This window comes from Salmo salar, chromosome 01 (assembly GCF_965601325.2).
Source record: "Salmo salar chromosome 01, fSalSal1, whole genome shotgun sequence".
In the NCBI taxonomy this organism is placed as follows: domain Eukaryota; kingdom Metazoa; phylum Chordata; class Actinopteri; order Salmoniformes; family Salmonidae; genus Salmo; species Salmo salar.
Genome location: NC_138291.1, coordinates 53,580,514 through 53,595,252, shown reverse-complemented (window position 1 = coordinate 53,595,252; position 14,739 = coordinate 53,580,514). Strand labels below are relative to the sequence as shown.

Sequence of the window (14,739 nt, the reverse complement as noted above, 5' to 3'; positions counted from 1 at the left end):
TGTTAATACAGCTTTCTGATGTGTCTGCAATTGTATGGTGGTATGTTTCGGGCTTTCAGTTCCTCTTTTCAATCAGCTGACTATTTTTCTATCAAATTCATCGAGTCAATTTCCCTTGACTTTAGGTTCAAAACCTGATGGATCAGCTTTTTGACCAAAGAATAAAACAGAGAAGAGTAAAGTATTTATATCTTAGTGGATTCTATTATATTCTATATAAACACATACAAAACAACACATTAGCTAGGTTTCCATCCAATTGGCGACAGATTTTCATGCGAATATTCTAAAATCTATTAAACAATGGCTTGTTGCTGATAAAATGCTGTGCGCCCTTACAAAAATGTACCATGGTAGTAAAATGAAAGAAATACCATGGTACTATCATGTTTTTCTGGTCACTACCATGGTAGGGAAATACTATGGTATTGCAACAGTACCATGACTTGGCTACTCTTATACAATTCTTAATAGCCAACATACTAAAAAACGACTTGTAAAAAGGTATAAATTGTCATTTTATCTCATAGATACATTTCCCTCATGTAATTCTCAACATATCCCTAAAAACACCAAGTTACTATGCTTCTCTTTGGGTGTGTTCCTAAATTCAATCTGGAGAGCCAGAGTGTGCTCTGTGCATTAGGAAATTCAGAGAGTTATCAGATTGTCCGTTCCTACATTTTTTGCTGACGTTTACTGACACTGGCCATATTCAAGGGGTGTTGAGTGTTGGTAAATTAATCAGTTATCCTGAGGGAATTTACAAACGCACCCTTACTAGGCAGGTTAGCTCAAGAGTGAGAGTGCTTGAAGCAACCACTAGAGCGAGTGGCTCCCTCTGCAGGTCTGAATCAAGGGCAACACCCTTGACTTTAAATACTGTAAATGACTACACAATGCCAAACATTTGGCTACCATATACACTACATGACCAAAAGTATGGTCGTCGAACATATCATTTCAAAATCATGGGCATTAACGTGGAGTTGGTCCCCCTTTTGCTTCTATAACAGCCTTCACTCTTCTGGGAAGGCTTTCCGCTAGATGGTGGAACATTGCTGAAGGGGACTTGCTTCCATTCAGCCTCAAGAACATTAGTGAGGTCGGGTGCTGATGTTGGGCGATTAGGCCTGGTTCGCAGTCTGCGTTTCAATTCATTCCAAAGGTGTTAGATGGGGTTGAGGTCAGGACTGTGTGCAGGCCAGTCAAGTTCTTCCACACCAATCTCGACAAACCATTTCTATATGGACCTCGCTTTGTGCATCCGTCGGAGTGCTAGATGGTGAAGCGTGATTCATCACTCCAGAGAACACGTTTTCACTGCTCCGGAGTCCAATGGCGGCAAGCTTCACACCACTCCAGCCGAAGCTTGGCATTGCGCTTGGTGATCTCAGACTAGTGTGCAGCTGCTCGGCCATGGAAATCCAAATCTTGTGCTGACTTTGCTTCCAGAGGCAGTTTGGAACTCTGCAGTGAGTGTTGCAATCGAGGACAGACCATTTTTACACGCTTCAGCACTCAGCGGTCCCATTCTGTGAGCTTGTGTGGCTTACCACTTCAGGGCTGAGCCGTTGTTACTCATAGACATTTCCACTTCACAATAACAGCAGTTACAGTTGACCAGGGAAGCTCTGAAGAAATTTGACGAACTGACTTGTTGGAAAGGTGGCATCCGATGACGGTGCCATGTTGAAGGTCACTGAACTCTTCAGTAAGGCCATTCTACTGCCAATGTTTGTCTATGGAGATTGCATGGCTGTGTGCTCGATTTTATACACCTGTCAGCAACGAGTGTGGCTGAAATAGCCAAATCCACTCATTTGAAGGGGTGTCCACCTATTTTTGGTGATGTAGTGAATCTTACAATCTCCCACATTTTAGGATGGCAAGACCGGGAACACAAACATGAGCAAAAAATGGTACAATTAATACAGAAAGTATTACCCCTTTTTCCCATCAACTATTTCCCTTTTTCTTTGATTTTACAGACAAACTAGGACCAACAATAGTAGCCTGACTTTATCAGAAATTTCATCAATATAAAACCAACCAACCTCTTTTGACCTTGTGGGGTTTATTTATTGAATACATGATACTGAGATTGTGCTATGGTAACGCACAACTAAGAAAGATGGTACTATATGATAATTATTTGCAGCATTTATCATAATTCTGCGTTACTATGGTAGAATGTATAATGCAGGTTAAAAAACATGGTATTTCCATGATCCACATCTATCTATACCATGGTAATTCAGGAAGTACAGCGCAGTTGGTAGAGCATGGCTCAGTTGGTAGAGCATGGTGTTTGCAACGCCAGCATGGTGTGTGCAACGCCAGGGTTGTGGGTTCAATTCCCACGGGGGGCCAGTACAAAGAATAAAATAAATGCATGAAATGAAATGTATGCATTCACTACTGTAAGTCGCTCTGGATAAGAGCGTCTGCTAAATGACTAAAATGTCAAATGCATTCGGAAAGTATTTAGACCTCTTCACTTTTTCCACATTTTGTTATGTTACAGCCTTATTCTAAAATGGATTCAATTGTTTTTTTCGTCAGCAATCTACACACAATACCCCATAATGACAAAGCAAAAACAGGTTTAGACATTTTAGCAAATTAATAAAAAATAAAATGTTTAAATGAAATTACATAAGTATTCAGAACCTTTACTCAGTACTTTGTTGAAGCACCTTTGGCATCGATTACAGCTTTGAGTCTTCTTGGGTATGACGCTACAAGCTTGGTAGACCTGTATTTGTGGAGTTTCTCCCATTCTTCTCTGCAGATCCTCTCAAGCTCTGCCAAGTTGGATGGGGAGCGTCGCTGCACAGTTATTTCCAGGTCTCTCCATTTTTCTTTGTTTTTATCAAAGTATTGCTTATGCATATTCAGATGCCTGATTGCATCCAGACTACACTACCGGTCAAAAGTTTTAGAACACAAAACTCAAGGTTATTCTTTATGTTTACTGTTTTCTACATTGTAGAATAATAGTGAAGACAAACTATGAAATAACACATATGGAATCATGTAGTAATCAAAAAAGTGTTTATTTTATATTTGAGATTCTTCAAATAGACACCCTTTGCCTTGATGAGAGCTTTGCGCACTCTTGGCATTCTCTCAACCAGCTTCACCTGGAATGCTTTTCCAACAGTCTTGAAGGAGTTCCCGCTTTTCCTTCACTCTGCGACTCATCCCTAACCATCATAATTGGGTTGAGGTCGGGTGATTGTGGAGGCCAGGTCATCTGATGCAGCACTCCATCACTCTCCTTCTTGGTCAAATAGCCCTTACACAGCCTGGAGGTGTGTTGTGTCATTGTCCTGTTGAAAAACAAATGATAGTCCCACTAAGTGAAAACCAGACGAGATGGTGTAGTGTATATCAAATTCCAAACACAAGCCTGGCAGATCTGAACTTATTGTGAGCACAATACTTTGAATGTTTTATAGACACTGAACAAAAATATAAATGTGACATGTAATGTGTTGGTCCCATGTTTTATGAGCTGAAATAAAAGATCCCAGAAATGTTCCATACGCAAAAATATCATGTTTCTCTAAAATGTTTTGCCCAAATTTGTCTACATCCCTGTTAGTGAGGATTTCTCCTTTGCCAAGATAATCCATCCCCCTGACAGGTGTGGCATAAAAAAGCTGATTAAACAGCACGATCATTACACTGGTGCACCTTGTGCTGGGGACAATAAAAGGCCACTCAAAAATGTGCAGTTTTGTCACACAACCCAATGCCATAGATGTCTCAAGTTTTGAGGGAGCGTGCTGTTGGCATGCTGACTGCAGGAATGTCCACCAGAGCTGTTGCCAGAGAATTTGATGTTAATTTCTCTACCAACGTTGTTTTAGAGAATTTGGCAGTGCGTCTAACCAGCCTTACAACCGCATACCATCTGTATGGCATTGTGTGCGCCAACGGTTTACTGATGTCAACATTGTGAACAAAGTGGCCCATGGTGGTGGTGGGGTTATGGTATGGGCAGGCATATGCTACGGACAATGAACACAATTACATTTTATCAATGGCAATTTGAATGCACAGAGATACTGTGACGAGATCCAGAGGTCCATTGTCGTACCATTCATCCACCGCCATCACGTTTCAGCATGATAATCTACGGCCACATGTCGCAAGGATATGTATACAATTCCCAGAAGCTTAATATCTCCCAGTTCTTCCATGGCCTGCATACTCACCAGACATGTCACCCATTGAGCATGTTAGGGATGCTCTGAATCAACGTGTATGACAGCTACTGACTGGTTTTCTGATCCACGCCCCTACCTTTTTTTTTAAAGGTATTTAGGACCAAACAGATGCATATCTGTATTCCCAGTCATGTAAAATCCATAGAATAGGGCCTAATTGACTGATTTCAATTGACTGATTTCCTTATATGAACTGTAACTCAGTAAAATCTTTGAAATTGTTGCATGTTGCGTTTATGTTGGGTTTGGCCGAGGTAGGCCGTCGTTGTAAATAAGAATTTGTTCTTAACTGACTTGCCTAGTTAAATAAATAAAATTGTTCAGTATAATACAGTCAAGAAATGGAATGGCAAGGCCACAGAATATCACATACGCAGACCACCTCAAGCATGCCCCTAGTAGAGCTGGGGGTGGTGTTTACCCAGTGTTGTAAAGTACCTAAGTAAAAATATTTTTGAAGTACTACTTAAGCAATTTTTTTGCGGCATATGTACTTTACTATTTATATTTTTGACTACTTTTACTTCACCAATATTCCTAAAAAAAATTATGTGATTTTTACTACATATATTTTCCCTGACACCCAACATTTTTAGTTAGATTTTGAATGCTCAGGACAGGAAAATGGTCCCATTCACACACTTATCTATAGAACATCCCTGTCCATATCTACTGCCTCTGATATGATGGACTCACTAAACACAAACGCTTCATTTGTAAATGATGTCTGAGTGTTGGAGTATGCACCTGGCTATCCGTAAGTAAATTAAGTATATTAAAAACCAAATACTTTTAGACTTTTAATCAAGTACTACTTTACTGGATGACTTTCACTTTGAGTCATTTTCGATTTTGGCATCTTTATTTTTACTCAAGTATGACAATTGAGTACTGTTTCCACCACTGTGTTTACCACACCACCACGCCTTCAGCAGGCTTGAAAAGTGGGATTGATCTGTTGGTCTTTGTTTGATCCATTTGTTTCAGTTTTCAGTAGTTAAATCCTTTGACGTATTGTTGATTTAAAAATATATATTTTTCAACAAAAATGCACTGGATTGGTTGAAAGGCAATACTAAACTTACACTGACTGTACAAAACAATAAGCACACCTTCCTAATATTGAGTTGCACCCCCCTTTTGCCCTCAGAACAGCCTCCATTCATCGGGGCATGGACTCTACAAGGTGTCAAAAGTGTTTCACAGGGCTGTTGGCCCATGTTTATACCAATGCTTCCCACAGTTGTGTCAAGTTGGCTGGATGTCCTTTGGGTGGTGGACCATTTTTGATGCACTCGGGGAAACTGTTGTGTGAAAAACCCAGCAGTGTTGAAGTTCTTGACACAAACCGGTGCACCTGGCACCTACTACCATATCATGTTCAAATGCACTTAAATCACCCTCTGAATGGTACATACACAATCCATGTCTCAATTGTCTCATGGCTTAAAAATCCTTCTTTAACCCCCCCCCCCCCCCCCCACATCTACACTGATGAAAGTGGATTTAACTGGTAACACTTGGCCAGTCTGTCATAGAACGAGCAGGTGTTCCTAATGTTTTGTACACTCAGTGTATGCCATTGTACATTGAAGCACAGTGGATCTCAAAGCTGTATTGCTGTGATCATAAAACATGAAAACACATACCAAATAAAATTCCTTAGTCATAAAGGCCTACACTGTAGGTATCCTACTGAATTGTATATGTTCCATGTGAAAAGATCCCTCTTACAAGTATTATATGTCCCCATTGTATAAACTGAAGTATGCCTTCGTGCGTTGACTTATCCTTATGATTGAAAAACATATTTCTAATATGTGAATTCATAAGGTACACCGGGAAGCATTATTTCATGGCTTGTACATACACAGGTTAGGTTAACAAAAACAAATATAAAAAAAACGCTTAACTCCTCCCTCATTTCCTTATCAACAGTGTGGGACGACTGAACTTTCACCCATGGAGCCTCTGAGGTAGACTAAAAGAACATACGTAGGGTAGAAAATAAAGTAGTTAGTCACATAGCCTAGATGTCAATCTAGAACAGAACGGCTGCATTACAGATGCAGAGGACTGGTGGCTCGGTTAGTAAACATCTCAGGATGAGGAAGAGGACCGGTGACCATGATTCCGAGGAGCAGAAGACTGCGAGAAAAAAAACTTGGGCGTCATCGAGTGCGCAGCCGAGGTGAGTTGGTAGGCTGTGCACCGCACTAGCACTGCGTAAAATGAATCTCCCGTCTAGTCGAGACTAGAGTCTAGACTAGTAAATAGGCCTACAGTTGAAGTCGGAAGTTTACATACACTTAGGTTGGAGTCATTAAAACTCATTTTTCTACCACTCCACAAATTTCTTGTTAACAAAATATAGTTTTGGCAAGTCGGTTAGGACATCTACTTTGTGCATGACACAGGTAATTTGTCCAACAATTGTTTACAGACAGATTATTTCACTTATAATTCACTGTATCACAATTCCAGTGGGTCAGAAGTTTACATACACTAAGTTGACTGTGCCTTTAAACAGCTTGGAAAATTCCAGAAAATGATGTCATGGCTTTAGAAGCTTCTGATAGGCTAATTGACATCATTTGAGTCAATTGGAGGTGTACCTGTGGATGTATTTCAAGGCCTACCTTCAAACTCACTGCCTCTTTGCTTGACATCATGGGAAAATCAAAAATAAATCAGCCAAGACCTCCACAATGATAGACCTCCACAAGTCTGGTTCATCCTTGGGAGCAATTTCCAAACGCCTGAAGTTACCACGTTCATCTGTACAAACTATAGTATGCAAGTATAAACACCATGAGACCACGCAGCCGTCATACCGCTCAGGAAGGAGATGTGTTCTGTCTCCTAGAGATGAACGTGTTTTGGTGCGAAAAGTGCAAATCATTCCCAGAACAACAGCAAAGGACCTTGTGAAGATGCTGGAGGAAACGGGTACAAAAGTACAGTTGTATGAAAAAGTTTGGGCACCCCTCTGAGGCTGCATAATAATTTACTCTGTCACAGGAAATGATCACAGTGGCATGCCATTCATTTTCTAATAAAAGCTGAGTACTGGGGTATTGTCCAGACAAAGATTTTTAGTGTAGCAATATTAAGTTGTATGAAATTAAATCAGATGTGAAAAATAGGCTATGCAAAAATTTGGGCACCCTTGTCATTCTGTTGATTTGAATACTTGTAACTACTTAGCACTGATTAATTGGAACACACAATTGGTTTGGTGAGCTCATTAAGCCTTGAACTTCATAGACCAGTGCATCCAATCATGAGAAAATGTATTTAAGGTGGCCAATTGCAAGTTGTTGTTCTCTTTGACTCTCCTCTGAAGAGTGGCAACATGGGGGGCCTCAAAACAACTCTCAAATGACCTGAAAACAAAGATTGTTCAACATTATGGTATAGAGGAAGGCTACAAAAAGCTATCGCAGAGATGTAAGCTGTCAGTGTCCACTGTGAGGAACATAGTGAGGAAATGGAAGACCACAGCCACAGTTCTTGTTAAGGCCAGAAGTGGCAGGCCAAGTAAAATATCGGAGAGGCAAAGGCGAAGGATGGTGAGAACGGTCAAAAACAGCCCACAGACCACCTCCAAAGACCTACAACATCATCTTGCTGCAGATGGTGTCACTGTGCATCGTTCAACAATTCAGCGCACTTTGCACAAGGAGAAGCTGTATGGGAGAGTGATGCGGAAGAAGCCTTTTCTGCACAAACGCCACAAACAGAGTCGCTTGAGGTATGCAAACGCACATTTGGACAAGCCAGCTTCATTTTGGAATAAGGTGTTGTGGACTGATGAAACAAAGATTGAGATATTTGGTCATAACAAGGGACGTTATGCATGGCAGCAAAAGAACACAGCGTTCCAAGAAAAACACTTGCTACCCACAGTAAAATTTGGTGGGGGTTCCATCATGCTGTGCGGCTGTGTGGCCAGTGCCGGTACTGGGATCTTGTTAAAGTTGAGGGTCGCATGGATTCCACTCAATATCAGCAGATTCTTGGGAATAATGTTGAAGAATCTGTCACAAAGTTGAAGTTACGCCGGGGCTGGATATTTCAACAAGACAACGACCCAAAACGCTGCTCAAAATCTACCTGGGCATTTATGCAGAGGAACAAGTACAATGTTCTGGACTGGCCATCCCAGTCCCCAGACCTGAATATCATTGAGAATCTGTGGGATGATTTGAAGCGGGCTGTCCATGCTCGGCAACCATCAAACCTAACTGAATTGGAGATGTTTTGTAAGGAGGAATGGTCCAAAATACCTTCATCCAGAATCCACACACTCATTAGAGGCTATAGGAAGCATCTAGAGGCTATTATTTTAGCAAAAGGAGGCTCTAGTAAATATTGATGTGATTTTCCTATTGGGGTGCCCAAATTTATGCACCTGTCTAATTTTGTTTTGATGCATATTGCACATTTTCTGTTAATCCAATAAACCTCATTTCACTACTGAAATATTACTGTTTCCATCAGTTATTTGATAGATCAAAATGAAATTGCTGATCCAAACACCCAATAATTTATAAATGGAAATCATGGAAATTGTGAAGGGTGCCCAAACTTTTTCATACGACTATATCTATATCCACAGAACCTGAAAGGCCGCTCAGCAAGGAAGAAGCCACTGCTCCAAAATGGCCATAAAAAAAGCCAGACTACGGTTTGCAAATGCACATGGGGACAAAGATCATACTTTTTAGAGAAATGTCCTCTGGTCTGATGAAACAAAAATAGAACTGTTTGGTCATAATGACCATCATTATGTTTGGAGGAAAAAGGGGGAGACTTTCAAGCCGAAGAACACCATCCCAACTGTGAAGCACAGGGCTGGCAGCGTCATGTTGTGGGGGTGCTTTGCTGCAGGAGGGACTGGTGCACTTCACAAAATAGATGGCATCATGAGGCTGAAAAATTATGTGGATATATTGAAAGTTAAATCTTGGTCGCAAATGGGTCTTCCAAAAGCATACTTCCAAAGTGGGACAACAAAGTCAAGGTATTGGAGTGGCCATCACAAAGCCCTGACCTCAATCCTATAGAAAATATGTGGGCAGAACTGAAAAAGCATGTGCGAGTAAGAAGGCCTACAAACCTGACTCAGTTACACCAGCTCTGTCAGGAGGAATGGGCCAAAATTCACCCAACTTATTGTGGGAAACTTGTGGAAGGCTACCCGAAATATTTGACCCAAGTTAAACAATTTAAAGGCAATGCTACCAAATACTAATTGAGTGTATGTAAACTTCTGACCCACTGGGAATGTGATGAAAGAAAAGCTGAAATAAATTACTCTACTATTATTCTGACATTTCACATTCTTAAAATAAAAGTGGTGAAACTAACTGACCTAAGACAGGGAATTCTTACTAGGATTAAATGTCAGGAATTGTGAAAAACTGAATTTAAATGTATTTGGCTAAAGTGTATGTAAACTTCCGACTTCAACTGTATTATTGGCATAACATGCGCTTCAATGTCAATATCCAGAAAGGTCAGCTGACAGCATGGACCAGTTGTCATTGTAATGTTTCTGCTTTTTCCCCTTGCATTTGGGGAAGTAATGATCCATTTTCTCATTTTCTCTCTCAATTCAATTTACATCTTTTTTTTTATTTAGGGGCTTTTTTGGCATGGGAAACATATGTTAACATTGCCAAAGCAAGTGAAGTAGATCGCTCTCCCTCAGTCGTTCTCTCTGGCTTTCTCTCTGTCTCAGACCTTGCCCCCGTTTGTTGTGGTGGTTCAAAAGAGGTCTCCTGGCCGTATGTGTCATTTATGTTTCTGTGCCTTTCATGATGGCACCGTTTCCTGACATCATAAAGCACCTGGTTTATTCTCACAGAGGTGAGTGTAATCATGAGCATTATCCAAAAATACTGGACAAATTAGGAATAATAACTCAGAGTAATTAGTATATATTCTCACCTTGTTTTTAGTCAGGATCCCATTCTTCATCGACCACAGCCAGCCAGCCGACCTGTCTCTTAACCACACAATGAACATGTACCTTACATCCGAACACGGGATCTCATTGGGAGTATGGTGAGTAGGCTAACGTAAACCCTTTCTCCAGGTTACATTGTGAGTTACGTTTAATGTAGCCTACCTACCTTACATCTGAAGTACATTCACTGCCACTGGACAGTGTAGATTTATAAAGACTGCATTGAACTTTATAGATCAAAGTCAGTATATAGTCCCTTACCCCTTACACGTGTTGTCCCTGTACAATATCTTCAAGGCACACAGTCCCTGAAAGTCAGTGGAAAGAGGCACAGGGAAAGGACTTGGAATGGTACCAAGATTCTTTGGGAGCTGGAAATCCGATCTTCATTTATCTTCATGGCAATGGAGGCACAAGGTAGCAAGAACAATGGATTGCTTCACAATAATATTTCAAATGTTCTCACTTTGAATCTAAAAGTCCACATTATTTCAAACAGGGCAGCAAGTCACCGTGTGGGAGTAATACATGTAAGCGACTGACAACTACAACAAAAGTTACTTCATCATGGTGTGAATGATTAACTGGTGATTGGCCTTTCTACAGCTGCTGAGTGCAATGGATTACCATGTTTTGGCTTTGGACTACAGAGGTTGGTTAAACTTGAATTCTTCTACTAGACGGTTGAAACATGTCATTACACATCCTTGACAACCTGACATTAGCCTCATTTTGTCGTGTGTTATTTCACCTTGCTGTAAAGAGACTGATAACCAACTCCCAATTCCAAATACTGTAGTAAAGTTCACCTTACCCTCTGGGGTTGTTTTGCTTCTGACTGCCCCCTTGTGGTAATTTACAAATCAGTATACAACTGCATCAAGTTTGCCTCAGGCAGACAGACATGACATGATAGGACTATACGTAGTCTAGTATGTTTGCATACTGTACAGCCATTGATATAAGAAACTCTGACAGGTTTCGGGGACTCCACCGGAGAGCCCACTGAAGTTGGTCTAACCACTGACACCCTCTACTTGTACCAGTGGGTAAAAGCCCGCAGTGGGAGCAGTCTGGTGGTATTATGGGGACACTCCCTTGGCACTGGGTGAGTGACCAGGTAGATGGTTCAGTCGGTAGAGAAAAGCGAATGGAAATGATAACTTATGTCAATGCATAGTTGCACACAATTATGCTTTTACTCAAACAATACACAGCAGTCTCTTAAATGAACAATGCTCAGCTTTCAATTCAAACAAATAACAGTTAAATCATATGACCACGATTCAAATCATGAAGAGCCTAACAGTCAAATAAAATGCACATCTCAGATGTAATTGGCAATTTTCATTAAAGCAAAGGTAGTCAAAAGTAATATTGTGTCTGCATAAGCAGACACAATATTACCTTTAGCTTTATTAAGATTAACTTAAACTTTCCCTGTAATGCCTTTGTCTTACATTCCAGAGATATGTGTATGTCATTCCACTGGTAGGTATCTCATTATTTAAATTATGATTATGTTTAAAAGTAAGCATTGTTCATTCAAGAGACTGGACTATGTTTAACGTTTGATTCAACACTTGTTTCATTTGTTGCTTGTTCCCCTCATACACAATACAGTATTTGTGAGTTTAAGTTAGAGGACCTGTCACTACCACTACTACTACTACTTAATCTACCCCCACTAATGGTGATGATTTAAATACTCAAATCAATGATTAGAAATATGACAGAACATTTTGACAGTTACTCTGATAGAGTATAAGACATGAGCAGTAAATGCCATTTTTCCCCCTCATCTTTGTACAGAGTGGCCACTAATACTGCAGTCAAACTAATGGAACATGGTAGGCCTAAATCCATTCAACTTTCGTATTTTATACCCTCTGGTTAAAGTACAATACACATGATCGGCATAATGACATTCATTTCATGAAAGTTTCTTGTGTGACTCATTATGCAAGCTGACTTGATATATTTACATGCTTAGAATATTTTTTGTTTTTATCAGGGATTGTTGTTGATGGTGTGATCATTGAGGGAGCATTCACCAACATTCGACAGAAGGGTGCTCATGATCTGTTTGGCTGGGTAAGATTCACATACCCTCCTTTCCATAGCGATACAGTACATCTTTAAACGCCATGATTTTGTATTCATTAATGTACTAAGCTGCATTTTGTCTTCAGTTTTATTGGAAGTTCCCAGGTTTTGAGTACTTTTTCCTGGACACAAGGGCAGAAAACAATATAATCTTCCCTAATGATGAAAAGTAAGTATTTTTGATTTAGACTTAGGTTCAAATTAAACCAAAACATTTTGTTGTAAATTTGTTTTGGTTCATGCAACTTTTCACCGTACTTGTCATCCCTTATTTTGATATCATAATACAGGTTTGCAATATGCGGTAACAAATCGAATCAAAATAACTGATACACCCACTGCAACCAAATGTGTTTCAGAATTGTTCTGAGAGTTTGAGGTTGACTGTTCATGAAAGTGATGTTTCACCGTGTCTCTACAGCTTGAAGAGGATGAGGAGTCCTCTTCTGATACTTCATGCAGAGGATGACCACATAGTGCCTATCCACATGGCTCAGCAGGTGTGACTTATAGTTTTACTGTAACTAACAATAATTTCTCTATTGTCATCTGTCTATTTTATCACAGGCAACATTTGTGATATATTATCTGTATGGTTTGAATGACAATAGCAAGAAGGGTTCCTGGAAACATGATATACAGTTAAGGAAGGTTCCACCTCTCGTCCTTTGTTGTGTTCCTATCAAGCTGTATGAAATTGCACAGAGCGCCCAAAACTCAGAGAATCGAGTTAAGATGGTACCGTTCGCCAGATCCCTTGGGTACCTTCACAATGGATTGTACAAAGACCCTCACCTGCCCAACATTATTAGGTGAGGAAATCCTGTCAACTCTTCAATTGCAATTTGAAAAAAAGGCAACACCGGTTCTATATCAATGTTTATTCTAACTATAAAACGTACACCTTTTTTCATCCATATCGTTACAGGGAATTTGTACATTCATTGCCCCCCTAATCCAGTGACCTATGCAGAAGAACCTTTGGACATCAATTGTTTCAACATATCTATAGAACTGCAAAACCTAGATGCAGTTTGCACGTGTCTCTTTACCTTATGGCAAATCAGTAGGGTGGACTTCAATCACATGGTCCAATCATTGATCTAATATCAGATAAAAGTTGCATTGCTAGTAATGTAAAGCACTTACTTAGCTGAAAGGACTGAGAACAAAAAGAGAATCTAAGAGGTTCAACTCTGGGTTGAGCACTTACTGAGATGTCCAATGCATTATTATCTAGCTATAGTCTTAGTCTATGTGCAAATTACAGAACTTTTGAGATGGAGGCAATGAATTGGTTTCCTTTCTATGAATTATAAACATGAAAAATTATGATTAATCAATGTTTTAAAGTGTTCAAGCTTTGGTGAATTCTTAGTAGGGATTACAGAAAAGATACTGTTGTAATAGCTTTTCTTTTTGGCAAGTATTACATTACAAATAAAACCTGATCAACGTTCATGAATCGTACATGTTCTTGTTGGATGTTTACATGGCTGGTTACTAGTACGTCTGAGATAAAGACTAAAAGAGACAAATCACTACAGTGGAAGTGATACATACTGTATTTTATGATGTAATGAGATGTACCTAGAAATCCTAGTAGATACACTACCGTTCAAAAGTTTGGGGTCATTTAGAAATGTCCTTGTTTTTGAAAGCATCCCGGAGTCGCCTCTTAACTGTTGACGTTGAGACTGGTGTTTTGTGGGTACTATTTAATGAAGCTGCCAGTTGAGGACTTGTGAGGCGTCTGTTTCTCAAACTAGACACTCTAATGTACTTGTCCTCTTGCTCAGTTGTGCACCGGGGCCTCACACTCCTCTTTCTATTCTGGTTAGAGCCAGTCAGCACTTTTCTGTGAAGGGAGTAGTACACAGCGTTGTACGAGATCTTCAGTTTCCTGGCAATTTGTCGCATGGAATAGCCTTCATTTCTCAGAACAAGAATAGACTGAGTTTCAGAAAAAATGTATTTGTTTCTGGCCATTTTCAGCCTGTAATCGAATCCATAAATGCTGATGCCCGGATACTCAACTAGTCTAAAGAAGGCCAGTTTTATTGCTTCTTTAATCAGAACAACAGTTTTCAGCTGTGCTAACATAATTGCAAAATGGTTTTCTAATGATCAATAAGCCTTTTAAAATTATAAACTTGGATTAGTTAACACAATGTCCCATTGGAACACAAGAGTGATGGTTGCTGATAATGGGCCTATGTAGATATTCCATAAAAACACTATAGTTTTCAGCTACAATAGTCATTTACAACATTAACAATGTCTACACTATATTTCTGATACATTTGTTATTTTAATGGACAAAAAAAATGTGCTTTTCTTTAAAAAATAATGACTTATCTAAGTGATCTCAAATTGTTAAATTGTAGTGTATAATGACGATCTGTTCAATGAGTTGTCTCT

At 39.7% G+C, this 14,739-nt stretch overlaps 1 protein-coding gene across 1 annotated transcript; it reads left to right on the top strand.

Annotated features, from left to right (window-relative positions):
• Window positions 1–6,206: 6,206 nt before the first annotated feature.
• Window positions 6,207–13,779, top strand: LOC100195485 (abhydrolase domain containing 12, lysophospholipase). The gene is given in 13 exon segments (NM_001140514.1): window positions 6,207–6,429; window positions 9,985–10,112; window positions 10,205–10,310; window positions 10,510–10,629; window positions 10,712–10,742; window positions 10,819–10,864; window positions 11,191–11,320; window positions 12,025–12,062; window positions 12,227–12,306; window positions 12,405–12,487; window positions 12,740–12,818; window positions 13,006–13,130; window positions 13,247–13,779. Coding segments are annotated over 13 exon segments (1,119 nt in total). The 5' UTR covers window positions 6,207–6,304; the 3' UTR covers window positions 13,275–13,779.
• The last annotated feature ends 960 nt before the right edge of the window (window positions 13,780–14,739 follow it).